Genomic DNA, 25,487 nt, shown 5'->3' on the forward strand with positions numbered 1-25,487 from the left:
CGAACCCAAGATTTGGTTGCGAGACTTTGTCTTTTCCTTTCCTTCCTCCAGGTTTACTTCAAGCGTTTCCTTTCCCTCCTTTGGAATAAATAACGCACGGTGGCGACTCTTCTGTCATTTCTTTTTCGCCAGTTGTTTTTTCGCATTCTATTTTTTTTAGGTTGCGACACCATGTTTCTACTTTCTTACTTGTTAGGCACCTTCAAAAGTCAGTGAAATTAAAAGCTACATGTCCAGTCATATGGACTATATCCTTACTATTCACATGAAAATGAAACAACTCCCCTACTTCAGCAAAATTTAACTCATACTTCTGATTAAATAATCTAAAATTGATTGTTCCAAATTAGTGTCACATCCTTCAACCTAAAGTATAATTAAAAGAACTCAAAAATTCAAGAGTAACGCATCCAAAGGTTTGATGCTTAAAAGACATAAAGTATGTCAAACCGAGTCGATTGAACATCCAGTTAACATCATCTAACATCCATAAGGTTTCTAAATAGGTTCAATCGATATACTTTCTAGGCGTCATATGCCATTGTACAAGCACCTCGAACCTTTCCCTTTGTTCTTCGTCTATGAACTTGATGCCCATTGGGCATTGCTCTACAACAGTGACATTTATTCTTCCTCTTTGTTTCGTGGATGATAAGTATCCTCTGAGAAGTTTTCTTTGAGGCATATTGATGAGTTTAAGCATAACTCTATCATTCCAAATCCAAATGACATGAAATTGGTGACCATTTTGAAGGCCTTTGATAGAGCTACAAGCTTGATGAATACACTTTTCTCATTTGAAGCTCACATAAAAAGTTAAGCAATGTGGAATATTGAGATATATGGCTTGACACTTAGAATTGTTGCTTGTCCTCATGCAAATTAACTTGCCTAGAAAAAATTCATACGCGGTAGCACATAGATAGAAAAAAATCATGAAAATATTATCACTAAAACTCATACATGAATCCAAGTTTGAATCGACTAAAGTTTAATTCCTTTGTTACTCAACTTAACATTAAGGTCATTGTAGGAACACTGACTGTAGAATATAGACTAAAGACTCCCTTCTTAGATATCAATTCAAACTATGGCTTTGTACTTGAGTCTCGTTATCTGATTTTCTTCTCCTTTCATTTAGAATAGTAAAATTAAGTAAATATAAATAAAGATAATCATTGCACACATGTGAGAAATAAAGGATTTTTTGTTATTGTTATTTACTTGTTCATGTGTGCAAAGCAGTGTCTCAGTCAAACAACTTTTTAAAGGTGAACTTGAATTACTTCGACTAGTTGCTTTTATTCATAGATGTAAATTTCACAAACAAACTTTTTTATTGGGCATTGGGGTCAACCACCATTAGGTTGAGTAACTGGGTGAGGGTTACCCAACCTAGTAGGCATAATGGCCTTTTAACTGCCCATTTTCATTTTTTTCTGTTTTATTTTTCCTTTATTAGCCAAACATAATGTACAAATCAAATGTATGCCAAACTATTTAGATAATTTGCTTGGATAATAATTCTCAAAAGATTTAGAGACTATAATACAAATGAGTTTAAATTGATATCCAATTTTGCTGATATCTAATTGCGGGGTTATGAATACAGGAAGAGTTTTTACCCTCCATGTTTCTACTCTCTTACTTGTTAGGCGCCTTCAAAAGTCAGTGAAATTAAAAGCTACATGTCCAGTCATATGCACTATATCCTTACTATTCACATGAAAATGAAATAACTCCCCTACTTCAGCAAAATTTAACTCATACTTCTGATTAAACAATCTAAAATTGATTGTTCCAAATTGGTGTCACATCCTTCGACCTAAAGTATAATTAAAAGAACTCAAAAATTCAAGAGTAACGCATCCAAAGGTTTGATGCTTAAAAGACATAAAATATGTCCAACCGAGTCGATTGAACATCCAATTAACATCATCTAACATCCATAAGGTTTCTAAATAGGTTCAATCGATATACTTTCTAGGCGTTATGTGCCACTGTAGAAGCACCTCGAACCTTTCCCTTTGTTCTTCGTCTACGAACTTGATGCCCATTGGGCATTGCTCTACAACAGTGACATTTATTCTTCCTCTTTGTTTTGTGGATGATAATTATCCTCTGAGAAGTTTTATTTGAGGCATATTGATGAGTTTAAGCAAAAGGAGTTTTGATGTTTGAAGATGATTTGCCAGTAATTTTTGTGTTTGATGGTGGAGAGGATGCGTGAAATGGTGATGTTTAAAGGTTTGTAAATTCAGGTTTGGGTATGTCTGGTGATTTTTGTTTTGAGTAATAAGAACAGGTGAAGATGTAAATTTTGACATTTGGTAGTAAAGAGAAAAATACTGAGACTTTGTTGGATTTTAGTGTATTTTAATTGGTAGAAGAAGGTTATTTAAAAGGCTTTTCATGTTTCCTATACCTGGGAATTTGTTCCTAAACACTGCTGACGGGCATCAGCTCTGATGATGGGAAACCCGTCAGTGCTTAAAAGGTTAGTTTTTGACAAAATTTGGAATTGTGAATGGTGACGGTCATCAGCTCAGCTGACGAGCGTCATCTTGGTAAAATTTTCCTGTCATGAAGAAGATGGGTTAGTCGTCATTCTCACCGCCTAACCTTTTCAATTTTTGTTATTTTTCACTTCAAGGAAATGACGACCATCATTCCATATGACTGGCGACATGGAAATTAATTTGAGGCGTCATCCTACCCGTCATTTTTGCATTTTTTCTGCCTTAACAAAATGACTTCTATCATCTCTAATGACGACCTTCTTGTCATCCTCCTACCCTCGTGCACAAAATTATTGGTTTTTAAGGCTTTTTCAAAGCGACTTATCTCATTAGTTTCCTAGAAATTCAAATAAACAAGAATAAAATAAAATATTAAATTTAAACCTCGTGGATTGTCTCCCACACAACACTTTGTTTAAAGTCAATTAGTTCGAATTTCAATTTTTGAATTTTAAGGGGTTCCTTCAATGTGGAGGAATATCACCTCTCTATGTCCTCTCTAATCATATAGTGTTTAAGTCTCTTCCCATTCAGTATGAGCGATCCGTTGGATGTACTATAGAATTCGACAACCTCATATGGCATTACCCTTTTCACATGAAATGGTTCAGACCATCAGGAGCGAAGCTTTTCAACGAATAACTCTAGCACAGAATCAAACAACAAAGCCAACTCCCTTTCTTGTAAATCTCTCTTGATCATTCACTTATCATGCCATCATTTTGATTTTTCTTTGTAGAGCTTTGCATTTTCATACACGTCAGGAGTTAACTCTTATAACTCATTCAACTGTAACTTCCTCTTTTTACCCGCAACTTTATAGTCCGTATTTACGGATTCGATAGCCCAATAGGATTTATGTTCTAGTTCTATAGGTAGAAGACACGACTTTCCATTGATAAGCCTAAAGAGGTTTGTTCTAATGGGGTTTCTGAAAGCAGTATGATATGCCCATAGTGCATCGTCGAGCTAAGAGGCCTGGTCTTTCCTTGAAAGGGAGACTGTCTTTTCTAAGATGGTTTTGAATCTCCTAATAGAAACATCCACCTGGCCACTCGTTTGAGGATGATAGGGTGTTACAACCTTATGGTTCACTTCGTATTTCTTTAGAAGGTTTTCGAACTGCCTAGACATTAAGTGTGACCCCTCATCGCTTATGACTAACCTAGGGACATCAAACCTTAGGAAAATGATTTTTTTAAACATATTGATCACTACTTGTGCATCATTTATTAGAGAGCCCATCACCTCAATCCATTTCGGTACATAGTCGAATGCAAAAAGTATGAATTGGTGCCCCCAAAATCAAAGATCTCAACTTCTAGGAAGTTATTTGATAACACACAAGTTTATCATTTATTTTACTTGATTTTCACATGTTTTTAGTGTCATTTTATCACATTTTCTTTGTTATGCCAATATTATTTGTTGTATTTCAGATACTCATCAGTTGGTAACCTCTGCGCGAAAAAATGGAGAAAAACAGAAAAAAAATGAGAATTTATACCAAGTTCAAACTGATATGATGGGCTCAGCAAACCATGATGCTCATCATGGTCCATCAAGTCAAGACCGTCATCTAACCAGGGTGAAAGACAATGAGCGCATGTCCAAGTTCCATAATGGGTATACCGTCACCCCAATGACGCCTGTCATGACCCCATATTTAGAGTATGTTTGAAGAATTCATGATAGGCAGACCGTCAGCTTAGCTAGCGCACGTCATGATGTCTTGAAGCAAAAAAACCGCCCACGATCCAACAATATATTTCTCCATTTCCAACACTTTCTCCATTTCTCTTGCACGACTTTAAGGAGTTTTTGAGCAAAAAAAAAGCCTATAAATATGACTTTAGTGCATAGTTTTTGGCACCCAAGCTTTGCTAAGAGCATTATATTCACTTGTAAAATAAAAAAGATCTCATATTAAGGTGTTTTTGCAACTTTAATTTTTGGCATAGTTTAGAGTTTTGTACTACAAGTTTAAATTCTTGTTGTTGTTATTTAATTTTTGCAATTTACATTATGCAAATTGTTGTTGTATCGGATAAAAGTCTCTCTTCAGAGAAAATTTATTTATGCAAGTTCCAACTTTTCTTCATCATTCAAGGTTCTTTAGTTTGATGAAATTTAACATGTATACTCTATTTTCATGCTCTTTAATTACTGCTTTTACCATGTCTTAGTAATCCGGTTGAATCTGAAATATGGTTAATTACTGCGTTTAATCATACAAATTGCAGGTTAATTACTGCGTTTATTGGCCTAACCACTTTAAGAACGTTCATTTGTTTATAAAGAGACACGACTAGTGCCAATATATAGGGAACATTTTAAAGAGGAATGAGATGTCTCTCAATAACTGATAGGGTCGCAAGTTCCTGACTTTGTAGGTTTAGTATAATCAATTTCAGCCCCTCTTTATTAAATTTTTATTTAAATCCATTATTTTCATTTTTTTTTGCGTAAATCAATCATTCACGCAACCTTAGATAAGCGTTGTAATAATAGATAATGATGTTTGTCAATTGGTCTTTGTGGGATTCAACAATATTTTATACTAAACCTATAAAGTCGGGCACTTGCGACCCTATCAGTTGTTGAAAGGCATCTCATTCCTCTTTAAAAGGTTCCCGATACATTGGCACTAGTCGCGTCTCTTTATAAACAAATGAACATTCTTAAAGTGGTTAGGCCAATAAAGGCCGACTTGAAGAATTTTTGCCATATTTTTATCAATGTTTTCATGTCCACCATAGGCAGAAGCATGACAATGGATCATCACACTTTCGAACTCTTCCTTCGGGATACACCTCCAAAACAATTCACCAGCGTCTCTCTTAAAAAGCAAAGTCTCTCCCAATAGTAATGCCCAGGCTTTGAAAAGAGTTTTTCTTGCATTGGTAATCCATATCTGAAGGTAAGACTGTGATACCAAGGTAGTTGACAAAGTCAGCGTACCATGGTGTTTCTTTATGAATTAAAGCAAACAACTTATCATCTATGAAAGAGTCATAAATGGGGTAACTCCTCCTTCCTAATATCAGATAATTTGGACAGATTATCCACAACCACATTTTACGTCCATTTCTTATCCCTTATTTCGATGTCGAATTCTTGTAACAACAAAATTTATTGAATTAGTCTAGGATTTGCATCCTTTTGGTTTAGGATATATCTAATATCCATGTTGTCGGTATATATAATCATTTTTGAACCTACTAGGTAAAAACTAAACTTTGCAATCACATAAAGCACTACCAATATATGGCATGCATTTTCTTGTTCTTCTTTTGTCCTAACGTTGCGCATATCACGTAGTTACTAGCGTTACACATGATCTCAAAGGGTATATTCTAGTCAAGAGGTTGCATAATAGGTGTTGGGATTCTTCCTTTTTTCAATGTTAATAAGGATTCAAGTCACTCTTCATTGAAGTTAAATCAACATATTTTATTAATAACACTGTTAGGGGCTTGAAAATTGTAGAGAAGTCTTTGATAAATCTATTGTAAAATCTAGTATGTCATAAGAAACGTTTGACCTCTCACACGATTGTGGGAGGTGATAACTTCTCTATAACATCCATATTAGCCCTATCAACCTTTATTCCTCTTTCAAACACCAACTGTCCAAGGACTATACCCTCATTCACCATGAAATGACATTTCTCCCAGTTAAGCAACAGGTTGACTTTTACACACCTTGCAAGCGTTGTTTATAAATTGGTTAAACAATCATCAAAGCTTGACCCGTAAATTGAAAAATCTCCCATAAACACTTCCATGATATCTTATAGGAAATCATAGAAAATCGACATCATGCACCGCTGAAAAGTTGCAGGTGCATTACACAGTTCAAATGGCATTCTCCGGTAGGCAAATGTATCGTAAGGTTAAGTGAAGATTGGTGTATCCTGATCAATAAGATGAATGGGGATTTGGAAGAATCCCAAATAACCATTAAGATAATGAAAATGGGAGTGCTTAGCTAGACGCTCAAGCATTTGGTCACTGAACGGGAGTTGGAAGTGGTTATTTGGACATGTAACTTCGCACACAAGATGGGGCGAATTGTGTGGTTCTGAAAAACATGGTTTTGAATTTTTTTTCCGGATCAAAATAAGAGTTCAAAATAATTTTTTAATATTAAGTAGAGGATGAATAGTATTTGCATAATATATAGTGCAAAAAGTAAATAGTCGAGGGAAACGAGAGAACACCAAGAATTGTAGAGGTTCGGTTAAACAAAGAAAACGACTTACTCCTCTCGCCAAGAATTGATCTTGAGAATATCCAATAAACTTAATATCTTTTAATTGGTTATAATCACAAACCATCCTTGTACAAGGAAAAATGAAGTTTAAGGTTGACTTCCAACCAAATAATAAGCAACATAGTGAAGCGGTGAATCTTCCTTCCAACCGGAGGATGAAAGTGATTAGTCTCCTTTCCAAATGGAGGATACAAGTGATTAGTTTCCTTTCCATGAGAATCTTGAAGTTGTTAATATTCAAGCTTCTAAACAATCTTTGTGAGCTTTTAACACCAGATTGAACTTACGAACCTTAAACCTTGGTTTTACCACATGCTAACCAAGAACCTGAGAGATTTTAATATCGGGCTAATCTCAAACCTTAACAAGCTTTTAATACCTAGATAAGCTTTAACCTTAACTTAGTTTTACCATGGGATAACCAAGAAACTAAACAAGATTTTATCCTGTGATGAAAGTGATTAGTCTCCTTTCCAAATGGAGGATATAAGTGATTAGTCCCCTTTCCATGAGAATCTTGAAGTTGTTACTATTCAAGCTTCTAAACAATCTTTGTGAGCTTTTAACATCATATTGAGCTTACGAACCTTAAACCTTGGTTTTACCACATGCTAACCAAGAACCTGGAATATTTTAATATCAGGCTAATCTCAAACCTTAACAAGCTTTTAATACCTGTATAAACTTTAACCTTAACTTAGTTTTACCATGGGATAACCAATAAAATAAACAAGATTTTATCCCGTGATAAGCTTTAACCTTGACTTGTTTTTACCAAGGGCTGACGAAGAGCCTATAAAAGATTTTATCATAGGTTGGGCCTTCGAACCTAAACAAGGGTTTGATCACACAATCCTTAAACCAAAGTTTTTACGGGTTTAGTTTCTAAACTAAACAAACAGTTCTCTAATTGGATAAAATATTCAACCAAGGTATAAACAAAAGTTCCTTGGTGAACTTACAAATCTACCCTTCCAGAATTACAACTTCTCACTCACAAAAAGGACTTTCTCGAAAAGCACTTCGGCTAAAACTTAGTAATATAAAGTAAAAGAAAAGTTGATATATATATATATATATATATATATATATATATATATATATATATATATATATATATATATATATATATATATATATATATATATATATATATATATATATATATATATATATATATATATATATATATATATATATATATATATATATATATAGAGAGAGAGAGAGAGAGAGAGAGAGAGAGAGAGAGAGAGAGAGAGAGAGAGAGAGAGAGAGAGTTATGAAATGAAACTCGATTTTGGATGATTTGAAATAAGGGAATGGACCTCTATTTATAGGTTGAGGTTGGCTCAAAAAGGAAATCGTTTTAAATGTTTTTTAAGACTTACCAATCAGTTAGCAACATGTCCTAATTGATTGGTTGACTCTTTTACAATCAATTTCTAATTTAAAAATGGAAAGATAACATATCTAAGTATTACCATCATTAATATTATGTCATAATCAATTAGGGCACATTTTTTAAGTCTCCCAATCGATTGGGATAAGGTATCAATCAATTGGAAAAGATAAAAACTTTGCCCAAATATTTTTCAGACAACTTCTAAGTGACTATAGGACATTTTTGAAAGTTTTTTTTAAATAAAAAATCAATTTAAAACATGTTTTCGTGTGTGTGTCATTTAACCAATCACTTTTACTAAAGTTCCCTTTATACATTACAAAGCTTTCACTCAAACTAATTAAGGCATGACTTTCTTGTTACTTTAAGACTTTTTCAGATACTTTCCTTCTTGTAGACACTTGCTTAAGTTTACTAGATATGGGGTTTGAGTTAACTTCTATTGGGTTGCCATCATTGAATAGTCAAGTCCAACAAACTCTAATTCTTTGGTTTGTATATTTAACCGTTTAACCACTTATGCTTAACTTGTTATCATCAGTTGTCATCATCATACAAAGGTTGTCATCCTCAAAAGTAAAATATTTGTCCTTGTTAAAAGCATATCACTTACAAAATAAGGTTCCACACAATGCACATGCGTCATGATGACTTATCAAAAAGTGTATCGGTAGTGTCAGCGTAATAAAATGAGTACCGAATCCACGTGGACTTCTTATTAACAAAGCAATAGGTTTGCAAGTATAAAAAGTAACAATAGGGGGATGGGGGTTCTAGTTTGCAGTTGAAAATAAAATAAGTGTTCTAAAAATTTAGAGAAAGTGGTCATATTTTGACTAGAATCCCCTATTTCTCCCCTGTTGATGTCAAATGTATTACATAAATCAAGCGTTGTTATATTTCTACAATGAGTTAACAAGTCCATTATACCCAATCCCTTGGTGTATAACTCATTGATTCCTACTAGAGGTCTCACATCCATATTCAACCGACATAAGTGAAATCAGGCGATGATACAATACGTTAATTCTAAGGCCATTACTCGAGGTCTCCTATCCCTATTCAACCGATGTAAGTACGATAATTTTCCTAGATCAGACGCATTGGCTAAAGGCCAGTATTTCTTATAAATCCATAATCACATTAACAAAGTATCTCAAATGATGCACTTTAAGTAAAATAAGCAATTAAATAGAAATATAACTAAGATAATTCATGCAACATCAAACTAAACATATGTCCAAACAGGTTCGAAACAGGTTTATTAGACAAAACCTAACCTAAAAGTGTTTAGCTACTCATAGTGATAAAATTACCATACTAGTTGATAAGAATAGGATTGCATAAGAGTTCCTTGGAGATCTGACCTCCAATGGCTTTGAATGCGCTCCAAAACTCATTTCCGATGTTGTAGATCGTACTCTTCAATCTCCAATCGCAGAACCCCTAAAAGTACCAAATATGCCTTTTATAGCCATCAAATCACCAAAACGCATCATAAATTAACCAGAAAAATGGCCCATCGCACGCACAATAAACTGTATCACACACGCGATGCTGCATTGACCGCTCTTCCACGCTTACGATACCACTTTTATTATTTTCTATCATGCACGCGATAGCGCGTGATGCAACACATAATTATTCTAGTGGCTTGTTCACTTTTGCTCCCTTTTCAGCCAAATTTCTCTAAGTCCATAATTCTTCACACTTGATCATTTTTTCTCATTTATTTGACCATTATTCATCAAATTTGATCATCTTCTACTTGTTTTTCTTTGTTTCTTCAATAGAAAACATGCAATGACAGAGTGTCATCACAATCCCAAGCTTGAACTGTTGCTTTTCCTCAAATAACTTGCATGCACTGCAAATTCCAAATAGAAAAATAAGTTATAACAATAACAAGTGAACATCACCATATGAAATTTGTTTTATCTGACCATCATTCTAGATTCCAACTGCAATCCAGAAAATTCATAAAACATCATCAATCTTTGACAAGTACTCAAATTGTCTCTCATCTCACCATGACTCACTTAATTGATAGGGTAGTCTCTTAATCAACACGTAGAACAATTTATACTGAGTTTGATCTTGTTCTAATATAATTCGTCAAAGAAATCAAAACACACACACTTGAGGTTTTTTTTATTGTAACGTGACTTATGTTTGGGTAGGATAATTTTTTTTTGTTGAGAAAATATGTTTAAACATTTGAAGTTAGGTACCTAGTTCTCATATTGTTATCATACCAATTTTTTTCCTGATTAATGGTACTAGAGATATCGCTATTGTGGTCCTCAATATTTATTTTGCATTCTTTTTCTGAAGAAGTTATTTTTAACTTTTTATTTTCTAAAAAAAAATGAATTTTTGACCATTATTTATCTAGTACCTTAACCCCAAACTTAAACCCTGCTTATTTCCAAGAGCAACCCCAAACTTATTATTTTTCATAGAGCTTTAGAATTAAAAATTTCTACCTAACTCCAAAGAGAGGGTCAAAATATGTAATATTTCAAGTCATATGGCTAATAAATAAGGTTAAGTCACCAAAATAATGGTTAAGCTCAAAGTGGTTAGCAAAAGACTTTACCTATTATTACATGGTGGTTTTAACAAAAAGGTTAAGAGTTTATAGCAAATAACAACCTCTGTGTGTGTAAATCAAACTAGACAAATTGAATCGAAAATAATTCAAACCTCATAAAACAATAATGTATGGATACACTTAATGAAAGGAATAGTGAATAGTGGAAATAATTTGGCTCAAACCTTACTAGTTGATGTATCTGAAGGTTGATTACGAGCCTCTTGATTCCTTTTTCATCCCTTACTTTCAATTCGTAAGTCACTTTCCTAGCGATCAAGTTTCATCTGATGTTGCTTTTGGTTCATCTGTTAAATACTAAAGTTGCTTTTGGTGCCTTTGCTTTCAATTCGATACCTAATTTTATTAGAGAAAATTTTCTCGATTATCGCTTTGGGTTCATTTCTTTTAGATTTTTTTAGTTTTAATGTTTAATTATAATTTTAATATATATTTCAATTGACTTATGAAATTAGTCCCTATATTTTAAATATAATCAATTTTGATCTTTATCTCATATTTTTGTATTTAAAATCAAGTGTATGCTATTTTTTTAAATGATTGGTCACTTATGAAATGTAAAAACATTTTATTGAATTTTATAAAAAGAAAAACTTAAAAAATGGTCATTTAATCAATTTTGAATATAAAAAAATTAGAGAAAAAAACTGTTTGAGTTTATAGATCAAAAAGTATAATTAATTTTTCTCTCTCTGTTTTTGTGTTTTTCATGGGTTTTGATGGAATCCCATCTTTTAAACATGTCCTTTTTTTATGTTTTAAATTGGGCATTTTTTTTACACATATTATGATAAAATGGTAGATGATAATGACTTTTAGGCAACATCAATATAATTAGAATTTCTAAAATCTTTTTGATTCTTATTATTAAGGTGGTAAAGGGTAAGTCCATTTTGCAAAAGCCTTTTAAAAAAATAGGGTGGTATATAGTGGATATAGTTAATGATGTAGACATAAAATCTATATTCATCCCATAGAAAAGTGAGGGAGGCGAGAAAAGCCCGTAAATACCATATCTTTAAATTTAAAAATACAAAAATTAATGTAAATGTTTGTGCCACAAAAGCTCGCGAAGAAACTAGGCAGGGAGACAGAAATATTAAAGGGTGAGGACTTAAGCCCTTTATCCGTCTCGTACTAAAATACGGATAAAACAGACATGTCCAATGAATCAGGCCAATTTCACCACCCTTACTCGCTATCATCCAAAACAATCAAAGTTTAATTTTTTTATGTTTTTCTTGACAAATATTACTTAATAATTTTGTTAATAATATTATTTAAATTATCTTGACGTATTTATTTACTCTTTAAAATAAGGAACAAAATATTTTTCTCTTGAGAAAAACTCCACGTAGACTATTAACGGGACACGTAGATCCCCATGTCGTCATCGAATTGGCGCGCCGAGATATTAGCGCGTCTAAGTGTGCGTGTCATTTTCGTTATTTACCAATATTTTTTGCCCATTTTATTTACCGACTATTGCCAACATCATCAGTCTAATTTTTACTCTCCCAAAGTTTTTCCCTCCCAACACTTTCCTCTCAAGTCTCTTCCTTGACCATAAGAAACCACACACAAACACAAGGAAAAAGGGTGCAGAATTTCGGAGAGAAAATAAAACGGAGAGAATTCACAGAAACTGAAATAGATACTAGATTGTGATTATATTACAGTATAATTTAGAATTAGAAAGTGATTCCGATTTTGCTTTGATGAGTGAAAGAGGGAAGAAAGAAAGACCAACAGAGAAAAAAGAGAGGATGAAGAACATCTTCAAGAAGCTTCATATAGGTAGCAGCCACGATCCTCATCGATCCAATGAAATTCCGCCACCTGTACCATCCACGTCTGATGCTGCCGAGCATGTTCAGACTTCCGGCGCTTCTACCGCCACTACTTCTTCCTCGTCGCCGTCTACAGTGCCTATTCCTCCTGCTTCCGCCGGTGGTGGTTTGTCTGCGTTAGTCAATCGGCAGGACTTTTTCTCATCGGAGGAGGAATTTCAGGTTCAGTTAGCCCTAGCTATCAGTGCTTCCAATTCCGAGTTTCGTGGTGATGATCCGGAGAAGGATCAGATCCATGCGGCAACGCTACTCAGTTTGGGAGGACATCGGATTGATTCGAATAAGGATGATGTGGCGGAGGCGCTTTCGAGGCAGTACTGGGTGAGTTTAGTCGACTTTTCAAATTAACTTCTGGCAATGTTGGTCTTTTTCATGATTAATTGGAATGAACCAGTGAGGGTCAGTTTTAGGGGTTCATGCTATTGCTGAGTGATTATTGTTCTATTTTTTTTATTTTTTATTTTAGTCAATCTGTTCTTGTAGTGGATTTATTTGTGTTTGAAGGGTAGATTTGGGAATCTAGATGTGACTAGGGTTCGCGACTTGAGGATAAATTTTGTTTCTGCCTGGAGTAGACTGAACTCCGAAAGTATTCCAATTTCCATTAATTGGCCTTTAGCAGAATCTGTTATGCCTTGTGGTATCTTAAGAGTTATATGAATATCTCCCCAAATTTATAGTCTGAATATGAACTGATCTGATTGTTTGGACCGACGTAGGTTGAAGATTTATGTGCCTTTGGTAGTGTAATACTAATACATAGCTAGAAATTAGAAATGTAGATCATTGTTTTATAATCTTTAGACGTTTATTTTATTTGTGTACTTGGCAATTAACATTGAAAAGTAAGGCACCTTCATGGTTGAATTTTTAAACTAGTTCATTAAGTATATATTGAGATTGAACTTTCTGATATAATCAGCAATTGTATGTTTAACAGCTCTTGTGTGTATGGTTGACTTTCAGAGGATATAATTGGAGAAATTATATTTTGATACACAAATTTCGACGACAATTTAGATGGTTAACAAGTTTAAATATGTGGTTAATTACATTCAATGGATGGTTTATGAATATAGCAAGTTTTTGAATGTATGTAGCCATCCATTGAATGTAATGAACCAACGGTGTTTTTGAATGTCCGCAAGCACTATTTTTTACATGTTCCAATATACATGAAATCTACTAACCATTTAAATTGTGTTCAAATATATTTGACTTTTAGTTGTTCAAATATACATGATATCATTAACCATGACTTGTGTTAAAGGTTACACTTGAAAATTGTAGTTAGACATTCAAAATTGTAGTTAATTATGATCAATTGATGATTAATTGCGACACATTGTTATATATATTAACCAACCACCAAACGTAATTGACATGTATTTGTTGGTACTGCGATAACCTTCAAAATTGTTGTTGAAATTTGTATGTCAAAACAACACAACTCATATTATTAAGAGATTAATAGTAATGCACTGACAATGTAATTTTTTTTTACACATGCATCTATTTAAAATGACACTTTTAAATGATTTGATTGGAAGCACGTGTAAAAAAATTTATATTGTCAGCGCATAGCTATTAATCTCTTTAATACCAATTGCTTTGATTTTCTACCTAATATTTTTATGGGTTATTAAACATGTTTTAGTCCCTATAAAATTGTGAATTCTCAAGCTTAGTACCCACATAAGTTCTATTCAATTTTAGTTTGTAGTTTGAAAACTCTTCACAAAGAATGGATGCTTTTAGTCCCTCTACTTGGATTACAAACTTAGTCCCTATAAGAGCATAACAGGGACTAAAATTGAATAGAATTTATGTAAAAGACAAAACTTGCTTTATTGTTTCTTTAGGTAAAGTTTCTATACATGCTCCATCACATGCAAATGCTTACTTGCAACAAGTGAACATGCACTCCATTTATATTCATCAGTTGAGCACCAAAATGGAAACAAATAAGTCATTAATTGAATTTTGTGAACATGTAATGTTGGCCAGTTTTTTATCTCCATTAATACTATTTTCACCTTTCCATTAATGTCTGTGCATTTCATTTTTTTGTTGCGACCAGGAATACAATGTGCTTGACTATGAAGAGAAAGTAGTGGATGGTTTTTATGATGTATATGGCCTATATAATGACCCGGCAATGCAAGGAAAGATGCCATCTCTAGCTGATCTTGAAACAAACTCAGGTGGTTCTAGCTTTGAAGTGGTCATAGTTAATCGAACAATTGATCCTGCCCTGGACGAGCTGGTGCAAATTGCACATTGTATAGCATTGGACTGTCCTGTCACTGAGATCGGTATTTTGGTGCAAAGGCTTGCCGAACTTGTTACTAGCCATATGGGCGGCCCTGTAAAGGATGCTAATATTATATTAGCAAAATGGACAGAAAGAAGTACAGAATTAAGGACATCTCTTCACACAAGTGTATTACCTCTTGGGTCCTTAGATATTGGGCTCTCTAGGCATCGCGCTTTACTTTTCAAGGTTAGCACAATGGCTTCCTGGTGCTTTAAACCTTGTGAGCCATAAAAAATTTGATGTTAAGTCTAGTGATTATCTGCAAAAGAATTTGTTTAAATGATATGATATGTGCAGTATTATTAAATACTGCAATCACTTAAAACTTATTTTAAAAAAGAAATGATTTATGAATTAATAAAATTGAATCTGATAATTTCTTTTTAGAATTATTCACACTGGGAAAGTATTCTCTGCCAATCTAGCCTAGGCATGTATTCAAAAATAAATTGAGGATGTAAGTATACATAACTCAATGGGAAAATGCTGCTGAATCAGTTAAGATGGAGTCTTCAAATTTTAGGCTGACTCTGTCATCAGTCCCTCTAAAACTGTTATAGGTTTCTAAGCTTTGAATTCATGGTGTATACTTGCTAAGTCTAGTTTTTTTGCATATTGAGAATTAGTTGTATTGTTAAAATTAGTATATTTTCTGTGCATTTTATGGATGATTACTCTTACTCTGTTTCTGATCAATATGTTGGCTGTGTAATACACCTTTTGTTTTTATGGATGTAGATATTAGCAGACAACATTAAGATGCCTTGTAGACTTGTTAAAGGCAGTCATTACACTGGTGTTGAGGATGATGCTGTCAACATTATAAAATTAGATGATGAAAGGTTAATCCTTTTGTTATTCTTGTATTTTTTTTATGTATTTGTTGTTGACTTACTCATTTGTATGCGCATGTCTATATGTTTCCCTTTTTTATCTTCTATCATGTGTCAGCAATGGTTAATAATCATTGGAAGTCTTTGTATAGAAATTCCTGTGGATATTCTGGTCCCTTGGTACTGACTACTGATATTATACTGTTATGCTCTCAGGGAGTTTTTAGTTGATCTCATGGCTGCTCCTGGAACACTCATCCCAGCTGATATTTTAAATGCGAAGGATAACGCCTTTAAGTCTTACAACCCCAAGATTGTGCCGAGTTTGCCTTCCATTGAGGAAACTGGGCTTTCTTACTCAAGACCCATACCACCCTCTAATGGTGAAGGCAGTAGTCAGATTTCTGTTATAAAAGGTCCTACGATGACTTGGAATGGACAGTCATATACTGAGAAGTCAGAGTTTATGCCTTCAAACTTTGGTTTGAACAGAGACACTGGTGTTGGTCCTTCTAAAATTCCTAATAGAGGGAGTCCTAATCAACGGGAAAATTTGCCACCTTCATATGGTAATTCTTTGTACAAAGGTACTCTTGGAATGAATACTGTGGGTGATGGGACAAGATTGAATGTCAATGTTGTGCCATACGCCCAGAACAACCCCACCGACTCTCAGAACCTTTTTGCAGATCTGAACCCATTCTTGATAAAAGGGACTGGGAAGTCCTCCGTGCACAACAAACCTGTGGAAAATAAACCTCCTGAGCACGGTACAAAAAACAATACTGTTTCTGGTCGACCCGTGTCACCACTGATGTGGAAGAATCAGCATGCCTACAACGAAGTCCCCAGAAAAACTAATCATAACCCTAATGAATATAACCCTCCTTTATTTGTTTCCAATATCTCTTTCACATCTGAACATACTGATCTCAGCACTTCCAATTCATCATACAATTCAAATATAAATAATGATATTAGCTCTCGAACTTCTGCACAAATTACCGGTTCAGCCGCATCAGCTGGTGTAGGTGAGCTGAACCGGATCGAAGGTCACAATGCTGATTTTAGAAGGGGTGATTTGGAAAGTTCTCAGAATGTCATGGTAAAGAGATTTAATGAACCCGAAAGCACTGAACTTGGATATCGTGACAGGCGGAAGTGCATATATGACAGATTCATGGGAAGCAATTTGCAATTAAAAGATTCAGATAGTCCTAGCTCTTCAATTGATTCCATTACAAACAGGGTCGATCAAATATTGGACGATGCAGATGTTGGTGAATGTGAGATTCCATGGGAGGATCTGGTTATTGGTGAAAGAATTGGTCTAGGTAATGTGAATGATTTGTCTTTATCCTCTTGTAGGAATGTCATTAATATTTACAGTTAAGTTGACTTGGCTCTGGTTTTCTATTTCTTTGAGTTTCGCATCAGATGCATACAATCATTAATCACTTAGATCTAACATTATTTTCTGTTATACTTTTTTATTGAATAAATTACTGAGTTCAAATTCCGATCATTATATTAACATTTTCTGTTTCCAAAAATAAAAAAATTGATTAAGTTACTATTTTTGCTCTTATATTTGTGCAAGCATATAGTTTGTAGTTTTTTTTTAATGAGCCATATAGTCTGTAGGTCATTGCGAACATGTCTTAACTTCACAAAATTTCCTATTTTTCTCATGTGATTTACCTTTCGCTCAGATTGAAAACGATTGTTAGTAGTTGTTTGGGATGTTCCTGTCATGTTTAAATCTTTCGTGTTTATTGATGAGTATTAATTTGTTAATGTTCCTGCTTTCTTTCAAATAGGTTCATATGGTGAGGTATACCGAGCGGACTGGAATGGCACGGTGAGTACTATAATTCCTTACATGCATGGAAGATTATTGTTGTAGATTGAAGTGGAAGTTGTTTATATTGTCTTGTTTTTAGTGACGACAGTTTTATACCGTCTGCATGATAGAACAACAACAACAAGGACTTATCCCATTAAGAGGGATTGGCTACATGCAGTTGTTTATACTGTCTTGTTTTTAGTGACGACAGTTTTATACCGTCTGCATTATAGAACAACAACAACAACAACAAGGACTTATCCCATTAAGTGGGATTGGCTACATGCATCAAAATACACCATAATGTTCTTTCAAAAATTATGTTTCTATCCAACTTATTTATCTTGAGAACTTTCATTATAGTTTTTCTTACAGTTTTTTTAGATTTTCCTCTATATCTAGCAGTTTGACTACCCTCCATCTGATCTTCTCTCCTTATCACATATCTTTTCTCTACCTGCTTAAACCGCACAAGTCTAGTTTCCACCATCTTATTTTTTCTTCTATAGGTGCTACCCATTCTCTAATATTGTCATTTCTATTATTTTGTTTAGTTTCTGTTTTCTAATAATAAAAAATTATAACCATGCTGGAGTTGTCTTTTCACGCCATTTATCTTCGTTTACAATGTTACAGTGATATTGATGTAATAAAATGACGGCATTACTAACTCACAGTAAGTGCAGATAACTTGTATAAAAACTTAAGGCTGTGTTTGGGAGTTTGGAGGGGAGGGGAAGACTTCCAAAAAAGAATTTTTTAAAAATTATAGAGAAATATTTGATATTTCTTGAAAGAATGATTTTGTATAGAACGCTAAAATAATGTTTATCATTTCTGTGTTTTTAATTTTTAGAATAATATAAAAACATAAAAGATATTTGGAAAATTTACGTAAGCCCTCCCAAACCCTCATAAATACAAATTTTGAGTTCCCCCAAATTAGGGGGATTTTGTCTTATGAGTAAAAACAAACCCTCCCAAACCCTCCCCACCTAAACCCCTCTATATTTTTCACTCAATCCTTCCCTATTTTCAAAGCCTTCCCCCCGTTCCCCTCCAAACTCCTAAACAAAGCTTAGAAGTACAAGAACAACACCCAGGAAGTTATCAGTTATTGAATGACTTGAGGTCCCTTTTTTTATGTTTGCTATCTGTCATACCACAAGTTTTTTTTCCTGAAAGGTAATGAATTGCTCTCTGTCTTTTTGAATATCAGGAGGTTGCTGTGAAGAAATTTTTGGATCAGGATTTTTCAGGCGCTGCCTTATCTGAATTTAAAAGAGAAGTAAGCTCTATTTAGTTTTTTTTTTTACACACAACAAATGTTTTTCTTATTTGCATAAATAAATAGAAAGGAAACAGTGAATCCCTGCGATCTTTAAGAAACTATTATGTTTCTGTCAAAATAAAACTAATCAGAAAATTTGGATTGAGATACCAGTCAAGAAAAAGTAAAAGGTTACTTGCCGGGGAGTGGATAATGTGTTAGAAATGCAATAATAAAATGAAAAGAAACAATTATATATGAAAGGTTCATCATAGTTGTGTCCTTAAATGCCAAACTTAATCTGTTTTCCATCCTTTTGTTGCAAGGTACGGATAATGCGTAGGCTGCGTCATCCAAATGTTGTTCTTTTTATGGGTGCCGTCACCCGGCCTCCCAATCTCTCAATCATTTCAGAGTTTCTCCCGAGGTAGATATCTTTTACTTTTTCAATCATTAATATTTTTAACAAAATAATGGTACTTCTTATCAGCCACATTGATCTTGCAAGTTACTCTTTCCATATTTGAGCGTCACACTGGCATCACTGTTGTAAAATTTTACAGAGGAAGCTTGTACCGAATTCTTCATCGCCCTAATTGTCAGATCGATGAGAAACAAAGAATAAAAATGGCTCTTGATGTGGTATGAAATAATTATCCATCTTCCCTGTCATCTCTCACTTACATTGATGAACTTCAAATTTTAGAACATACCGATTTACAGGCTAGGGGTATGAATTGCTTGCACGCCAGCACACCTACGATTGTTCACCGAGATCTGAAGTCCCCAAATCTTTTGGTTGATAAGAACTGGAACGTTAAGGTATATGATTGAAAATTCATGAGCTATACCATGTGCCTTATTTGTTGTTTCTCTCATTTATTTGATTCCTAAATTCTCTTGTTGCACATCAAATCTACTTATCAGTTGAATTTTGGAAACATGATGTTGAATATACTTTGAACTTTTGTGCAAGCGCTGTGTATTTTGGTTTCCATTTCTGATCTTGTGCTTTACTAAATTTGTTTCTTATTTTCATTATTTTGGAAGTAGTATAGTATTGGGATATCATAAAGTGGGTGATGTTGACACCGGCTACCATATGCTTTTTGTTTTTGCAATGGATAGTAATGTATATGATGTTGGGGAGATGCAGAAGTTGACAATCAGCTTAATTGTCTATTTGGTATTTGTATCAAGTTAAACTTGGACGTGCTTGACTTAATAAATAAATTGCCATGCCTATATAAGCCCAATTGATGTCATATGGGAAGTACTATATTCTTCCCAAAATAACCCTCTTACCGTTTATGGCTGTGGGATGTGACATTTAGGGGTATATATGAGGTTGGTGTTGAAGCCTAAGGAATCCATTCCGGCTAATTTTATAAACTAAACGAATTAAGCCCTCATGGTAGAAAGACTCTCAAACTGACCAATCCAAAAAATAAAAGTTGGGTTGGCTTAACAAAATACCAATATTATCCTAGCAGTTCGGATTCCAATAAAACTTGTGAAATTTTTGTAAACTGAATATAGGATGATTTGCTTGGTTATGATAATATCTATCTATCAAATGGTTACAAAATTTCTACTCTAAAACATTGCATAGTAAAAACTGTCGAAGCCTGAAAACAAGTATGAGTATATCAAAAGATTCGGAATACAAGTTCAACCAGAATTCTTGCATGTTGAAAGAGATTGTATGTGAGAAGCATATAAGAAAAGGCAAGCGTTTTTTCACTTCGGATTACTGTTGTTGATTTGATTTTATGAAAGATAAAACAGTTTGAGTTGGGTTATAGTAGTTTTTTTTAAAGTATACTAGCTTAAACCAGCTTAAAATGAAATTTAGGTTCCAACACAACCTATGACTAAAATGGAAACCTGCCCATCAGTTTGAGTTGGGTTGCTTAGGTTTTCTTGAATTATGAACTGTTGTCATGGCGAATGTGTATATATAAAGGCTATTTTCATGTGGTTGGTAGTTCTTTATTTTCTGGACATTTCCTGAACTGCTGAGAAATCACTTTCTGTGCTGTGAAATTTTACTTTTACTTGATCTTGAAAGCAAGCCATTATTTCTACAGGTATGCGATTTTGGGCTGTCAAGGTTGAAGCATAACACATTTTTATCATCCAAATCAACTGCTGGAACGGTGAGAATTAAGAAATTTGTTTAGTCACATGCAGTTTGTGCCTTATCTGTGCTTTGTATATCTGACATGATTATTGTCAACTTGTTAGCCGGAATGGATGGCTCCTGAAGTTCTCCGCAATGAACCTTCAAATGAGAAGTGAGTTATTATTAATTCAAGATCAAGGTTTTTTCTGGATTGTAATTGTTACTTTATATCTTATTTGTATAATTAATCAGTGGCTAAATCTTTACAGAGTCATATATATATATACTAAATTATGTCAATAGCTGTGTCTCTTGAGCGTAACTCTGTTAATTATCATTTTAAATGTACAGGTGTGATGTTTATAGTTTTGGTGTCATCCTATGGGAGCTTGCCACCCTGAAGTTGCCATGGACTGGAATGAATCCCATGCAAGTTGTTGGTGCGGTAGGTTTCCAAAATCGCCGCCTTGAAATTCCTAAGGAAGTTGATCCTTTAGTAGCAAGAATAATCTGGGAATGTTGGCAACAGTAAGTCTGTTAGACTTAGATTTACTCTTATTTTCTTCTATATTTCATCATTTAAAATGTTTAACAAAATGTGGAGTTAAACTTCATTTCCACTTGATGATCTTTCTCTGCCTCTTCTCTCTCTCTCTCAATCTTGTGCCAGGGATCCAAATTTGCGCCCCTCATTTGCGCAGCTGACGGTGGCTCTTAAGCCCTTGCAGCGTCTGGCTCTCCCATCTCATCAAGACCAGGTGGCTTCACCTCTGCCTCAGGAGATTTCTGTAAATTCTACCCCATGAAAAATCTCCCTTTTCTCAAGTGTGAATAACTAGGATTTCTGCACAGTTTACTCATGTCCTTATAAATGTAACCAACAAAATAAAAGAAAAAAAATGCAAAACTTGTATCGGCAAAAGTTTCAATTATTGAGGAATGCATCAAATTATCAATTACTGCTGTAGCCAAACAACTGCAGAGCGATTTTTGTATTGTGTTGATAGCTTGTCCGGGGAATCAAAACTCGGCAATATAACGTGTAAATTACTGTTCGTTAGTAAAGTAATTAAAGTATTTTATTTATATAATATTATTACATATAAAGTTTTTTTTTGGTTAAAATTAAGTCTAAATTTTAACTCATATAATATGATTTTCATAACTTATTAAACTTTAATATCTTTAAAAAAAAGATCTATCTTATGAAATACAGGCCCCATAATGTAATTTGTGGATTTCCATTTCAAGAAAATTAAAGGAAAACAGACAAAAATACAAGGCAAGCTAATTGTTTACATACATATTTATATTAAAAAAATCTACTGAGTTTTGTTTTAATTTTTTACCTTGTATTTTTCTTTTTTTCATTTTCTAAGTTAGGTTTATTTCTTTAAATTTGTAATCTTTCCTTTTTTTTCTTAATAAATGTTAGCTAAAACAAAGTTAAGTATATTAGAATTTCAACAAGGCTGGGATTCCACTACACATTAATTAAAAGGAAAGTTTTTGTTCCACCTTCCACATATTTTTTTGAAGGATTCTTTTGGCATGGCCTAATTTTATTTGGAGAAATGTTCTTTTCTATCTCTCTAAAAATTCTAAAATGTCTTATATTTTCGGACATCTAAAATCACACAAGTCTTATTTATAATATTCACCCCATTTTGAATAAAATATGGTCTGGAAATTCATCTATGTATATTATTTTAATTGTATCCAAAGACGTGTCTTTGAAATTTTGATGTACTCATTTATGATGATGTTTATTCACTAAGATAGTTTAATTAACAACTCAATGATGTTTCCGGAGATGCATATCTGAAAATATCAAGCAAAAAATAGGATAAAACACTATCTTGCATGGTCTTCTTCATGCTGAAATATCTCTCTCAAACTCAAAATCCTTAAAAAAAATTCTTCAATTATCAATCAACTTTTCAACACAAAATCACCATTCTTTGATTTTATCACATCAAAGGAAGCAAAAGAAGTTGAAATCGCATGTAAAATCCATTCATTTCATCCCTTATTTCTTGCATTGATATGTTGTTTGATCTAAAAAAATAAACATCGAGTCCATATATGCATCTTCGAACAAAGTTTGGTGTGGTTCGGATATGCATCTCCAGATTTTTCATGATACTCTGAATTTTAAATATGTTTTTCTGTTATCTGCGGTATTAGATATGGTGCATCAAAATCTAAAAAAAAAGATATGGTGCACCCAAATATGTTTCCCAAAGTTATTGTGAGGATGAATGTTAAACCGAATGAAGTGAAGCATGATGTTAAACCGGATGAAATGAGTGATGACGTTAAATCAAAAGGTGTTAAATCAGATGATCGACTAGTTGTTCTCGATGTAGATGTCTGTGCACAGTTTATAAATAAACAAAAGTTTATGGTTCGTGAACTAATGCTACAATGAGTCTGCATGAAGGCCGAGAAATTGGCATTGTAATCGAAAGGTCTGACAACGGTTATGATAGAAGGCAAACATTTGTAACAATGAAATTATAAAAGAAGTGGCATGAATCAACCACAAATTATGAAGTTGAAACGAGATGACACTGAATCGAGAAAATATGAGTGTCCGTTTAAATTGCGCGAATACCGTATGACACATGGAAATTTAATGTGAATTATGATACACATAATCATGGCTTGAGAGACAAGTTAGTCGGTCATCCCAAAGTGTGGTTGTACACTTAGGAAAACGGACGATCTTCCATGTTCTTGTTTAATTTCAAAGAAGATGGAGTTTGATACACCGATACATATAAATGATGTTTACACTTGTTGGACAAGGCTCTGGTTTTATGACGATGGTGTAATGAAGGATGATAAATTAAGTATAACTATTATGATCAAATTGGAAGTAATCCAAAAGAGATTTTCGAAAGCGGATGGCATTATGGAATTTCACATCAAAGAGCAACTTAGGAAGATTGCATATCCAGAGACAACAAATTTGAGACCACCTTCGAAACCAGTTAAAACAAATGGTGCCCCTAAAAAGGTCAATCCGACACATAAAGACAACACTACGAGACAATCTCCTTCATACTTTGAACATGTTGAACTACATTTTTCAAATTCTCCAACTCCAAAATCTCAAAAAAGTGTTTTCAAGGGTGCTCGAATTAGAAAACCATATACTCCACCACTGTTATAAAAAGAAAAAGGTATCTTCATTGAAGAGATGTCGCTTTTTAAACACACAACATTGAGCGGATTGTAAATGTGAAAGGTGAAGGTCGAGCTATTTCAAGTTTGCTCGCTAAAGGAGAGGAGGATCACCAATTTGTCTGCCATCACCTTATACAAGAGATGACGATGTATAGGAAATTATACATAAAGCTATACGGGATAAAAGAAAATTACGATGCAATTCTCAATGCTCTTGTTCCTTGTGTTAGTAGTCCGACACCGTTATCTGATATGATTGAAAAATGTATATAAGTCTTCATGGATGACTTCTTGATATTTTGACATTCATTTGATGCATGTCTCCATGATATAGATGTTGTGTTAAAAAGACGTGTCGAGACTAACTAAGAAAATGTCATTTTATTGGTAATAGAAGGGATTGTACTCGGACACAGAATATATGCCAGAGGAATCGAAGTAGATAAAGCAAAATTAGAAGTGATCGAGAAACTACCACCTCCAACAAATGTTAAAGGAATCCAAAGTTTTCTCGGACACACGGGGTTTTATAGAAGATTTATCAAGGATTTCTCAAAAATTGCAAAATCATTAAGCAACCTGCTTAATAAAGATAAGTCTTTCCTGTTTTGATGAATCATATCTAATTATATCTAATTGCTTTTAACCATTTAAAATAAAGGTAAGTAATTGCATCGATAATCACTCCACCTTACTGAAAACTTGATTTTGAATTAATGTGTGATGCTAGTGATTAGCAATAGGTGCAATACTTGATCAAATAAAATCTAAAGTTTCCATGCAATACACTATTCAAGCAAATTTTTGAATGATACACAAGTTAACTATGCCACAACCGAAAAATAATTGCTATAAATAATGTACGCACCAGAAAAATTTATATCATATTTGATTAGTTCATAAATAGTTATGTATATTGACCATGCAACTATCAAATATTTAATGAATAAACATGACTCCAAATCACATTTGATTCGATGAATGCTCTTACTTCAAGAGTTTGACGTGGAAATAAAAGACAAAAAGAGATCATAAATTTTGGTAGCTGGCCATCTATCTCGGTTAGTAAACCAAGAGATAACCAATCAAGAGAAAGAAGCGATAGAAGAATTCCAAGATGAGCAACTATTCATGGTACAAGAAAAACCATGGTTTGCAGACATGGCCAATTACAAGGTTGCCAGAATCACCCCAGAGAACTTAAACTGGAAGCAAAATAATAAGTTCCTAGAAGACACAAA

The 25,487-nt window shown here is 33.7% G+C and overlaps 1 protein-coding gene across 2 annotated transcripts; it reads left to right on the forward strand.

Annotated features, from left to right (window-relative positions):
• Nucleotides 1-12,311: 12,311 nt before the first annotated feature.
• Nucleotides 12,312-22,148, forward strand: LOC127091140 (serine/threonine-protein kinase EDR1). Of its 2 annotated transcripts, XM_051029697.1 has the most exons (13): nucleotides 12,314-12,984; nucleotides 14,744-15,166; nucleotides 15,719-15,822; nucleotides 16,030-17,147; nucleotides 17,634-17,674; nucleotides 18,879-18,947; nucleotides 19,256-19,356; nucleotides 19,493-19,571; nucleotides 19,653-19,751; nucleotides 21,020-21,088; nucleotides 21,177-21,226; nucleotides 21,406-21,582; nucleotides 21,725-22,148. In XM_051029697.1, the coding sequence occupies exons 1-13, from the start codon at nucleotides 12,532-12,534 to the stop codon at nucleotides 21,858-21,860; spliced, it is 2,919 nt and encodes a 972-aa protein (XP_050885654.1). In that variant the 5' UTR covers nucleotides 12,314-12,531; the 3' UTR covers nucleotides 21,861-22,148. The 2 variants fall into 2 exon arrangements, 1 of the variants encoding a protein (XP_050885654.1); XR_007791877.1 differs by lacking the exons at nucleotides 21,406-21,582; nucleotides 21,725-22,148 and having other exon boundaries at nucleotides 12,312-12,984; nucleotides 19,636-19,751; nucleotides 21,177-21,228.
• The last annotated feature ends 3,339 nt before the right edge of the window (nucleotides 22,149-25,487 follow it).

Source organism: Lathyrus oleraceus, chromosome 6 (assembly GCF_024323335.1).
Source record: "Lathyrus oleraceus cultivar Zhongwan6 chromosome 6, CAAS_Psat_ZW6_1.0, whole genome shotgun sequence".
NCBI lineage: Eukaryota > Viridiplantae > Streptophyta > Magnoliopsida > Fabales > Fabaceae > Lathyrus > Lathyrus oleraceus.

Excerpts from the sequence above, each read along its gene's own strand:
- LOC127091140 (XM_051029697.1), top strand. The coding sequence starts at position 12,532 with ATGAGTGAAAGAGGGAAGAAAGAAAGACCAACAGAGAAAAAAGAGAGG. Across the intron at positions 15,823-16,029 it reads ATAAAATTAGATGATGAAAG|GGAGTTTTTAGTTGATCTCA; the intron begins GTTAATCCTTTT and ends TTATGCTCTCAG. Across the intron at positions 17,148-17,633 it reads TGGTGAAAGAATTGGTCTAG|GTTCATATGGTGAGGTATAC; the intron begins GTAATGTGAATG and ends TCTTTCAAATAG.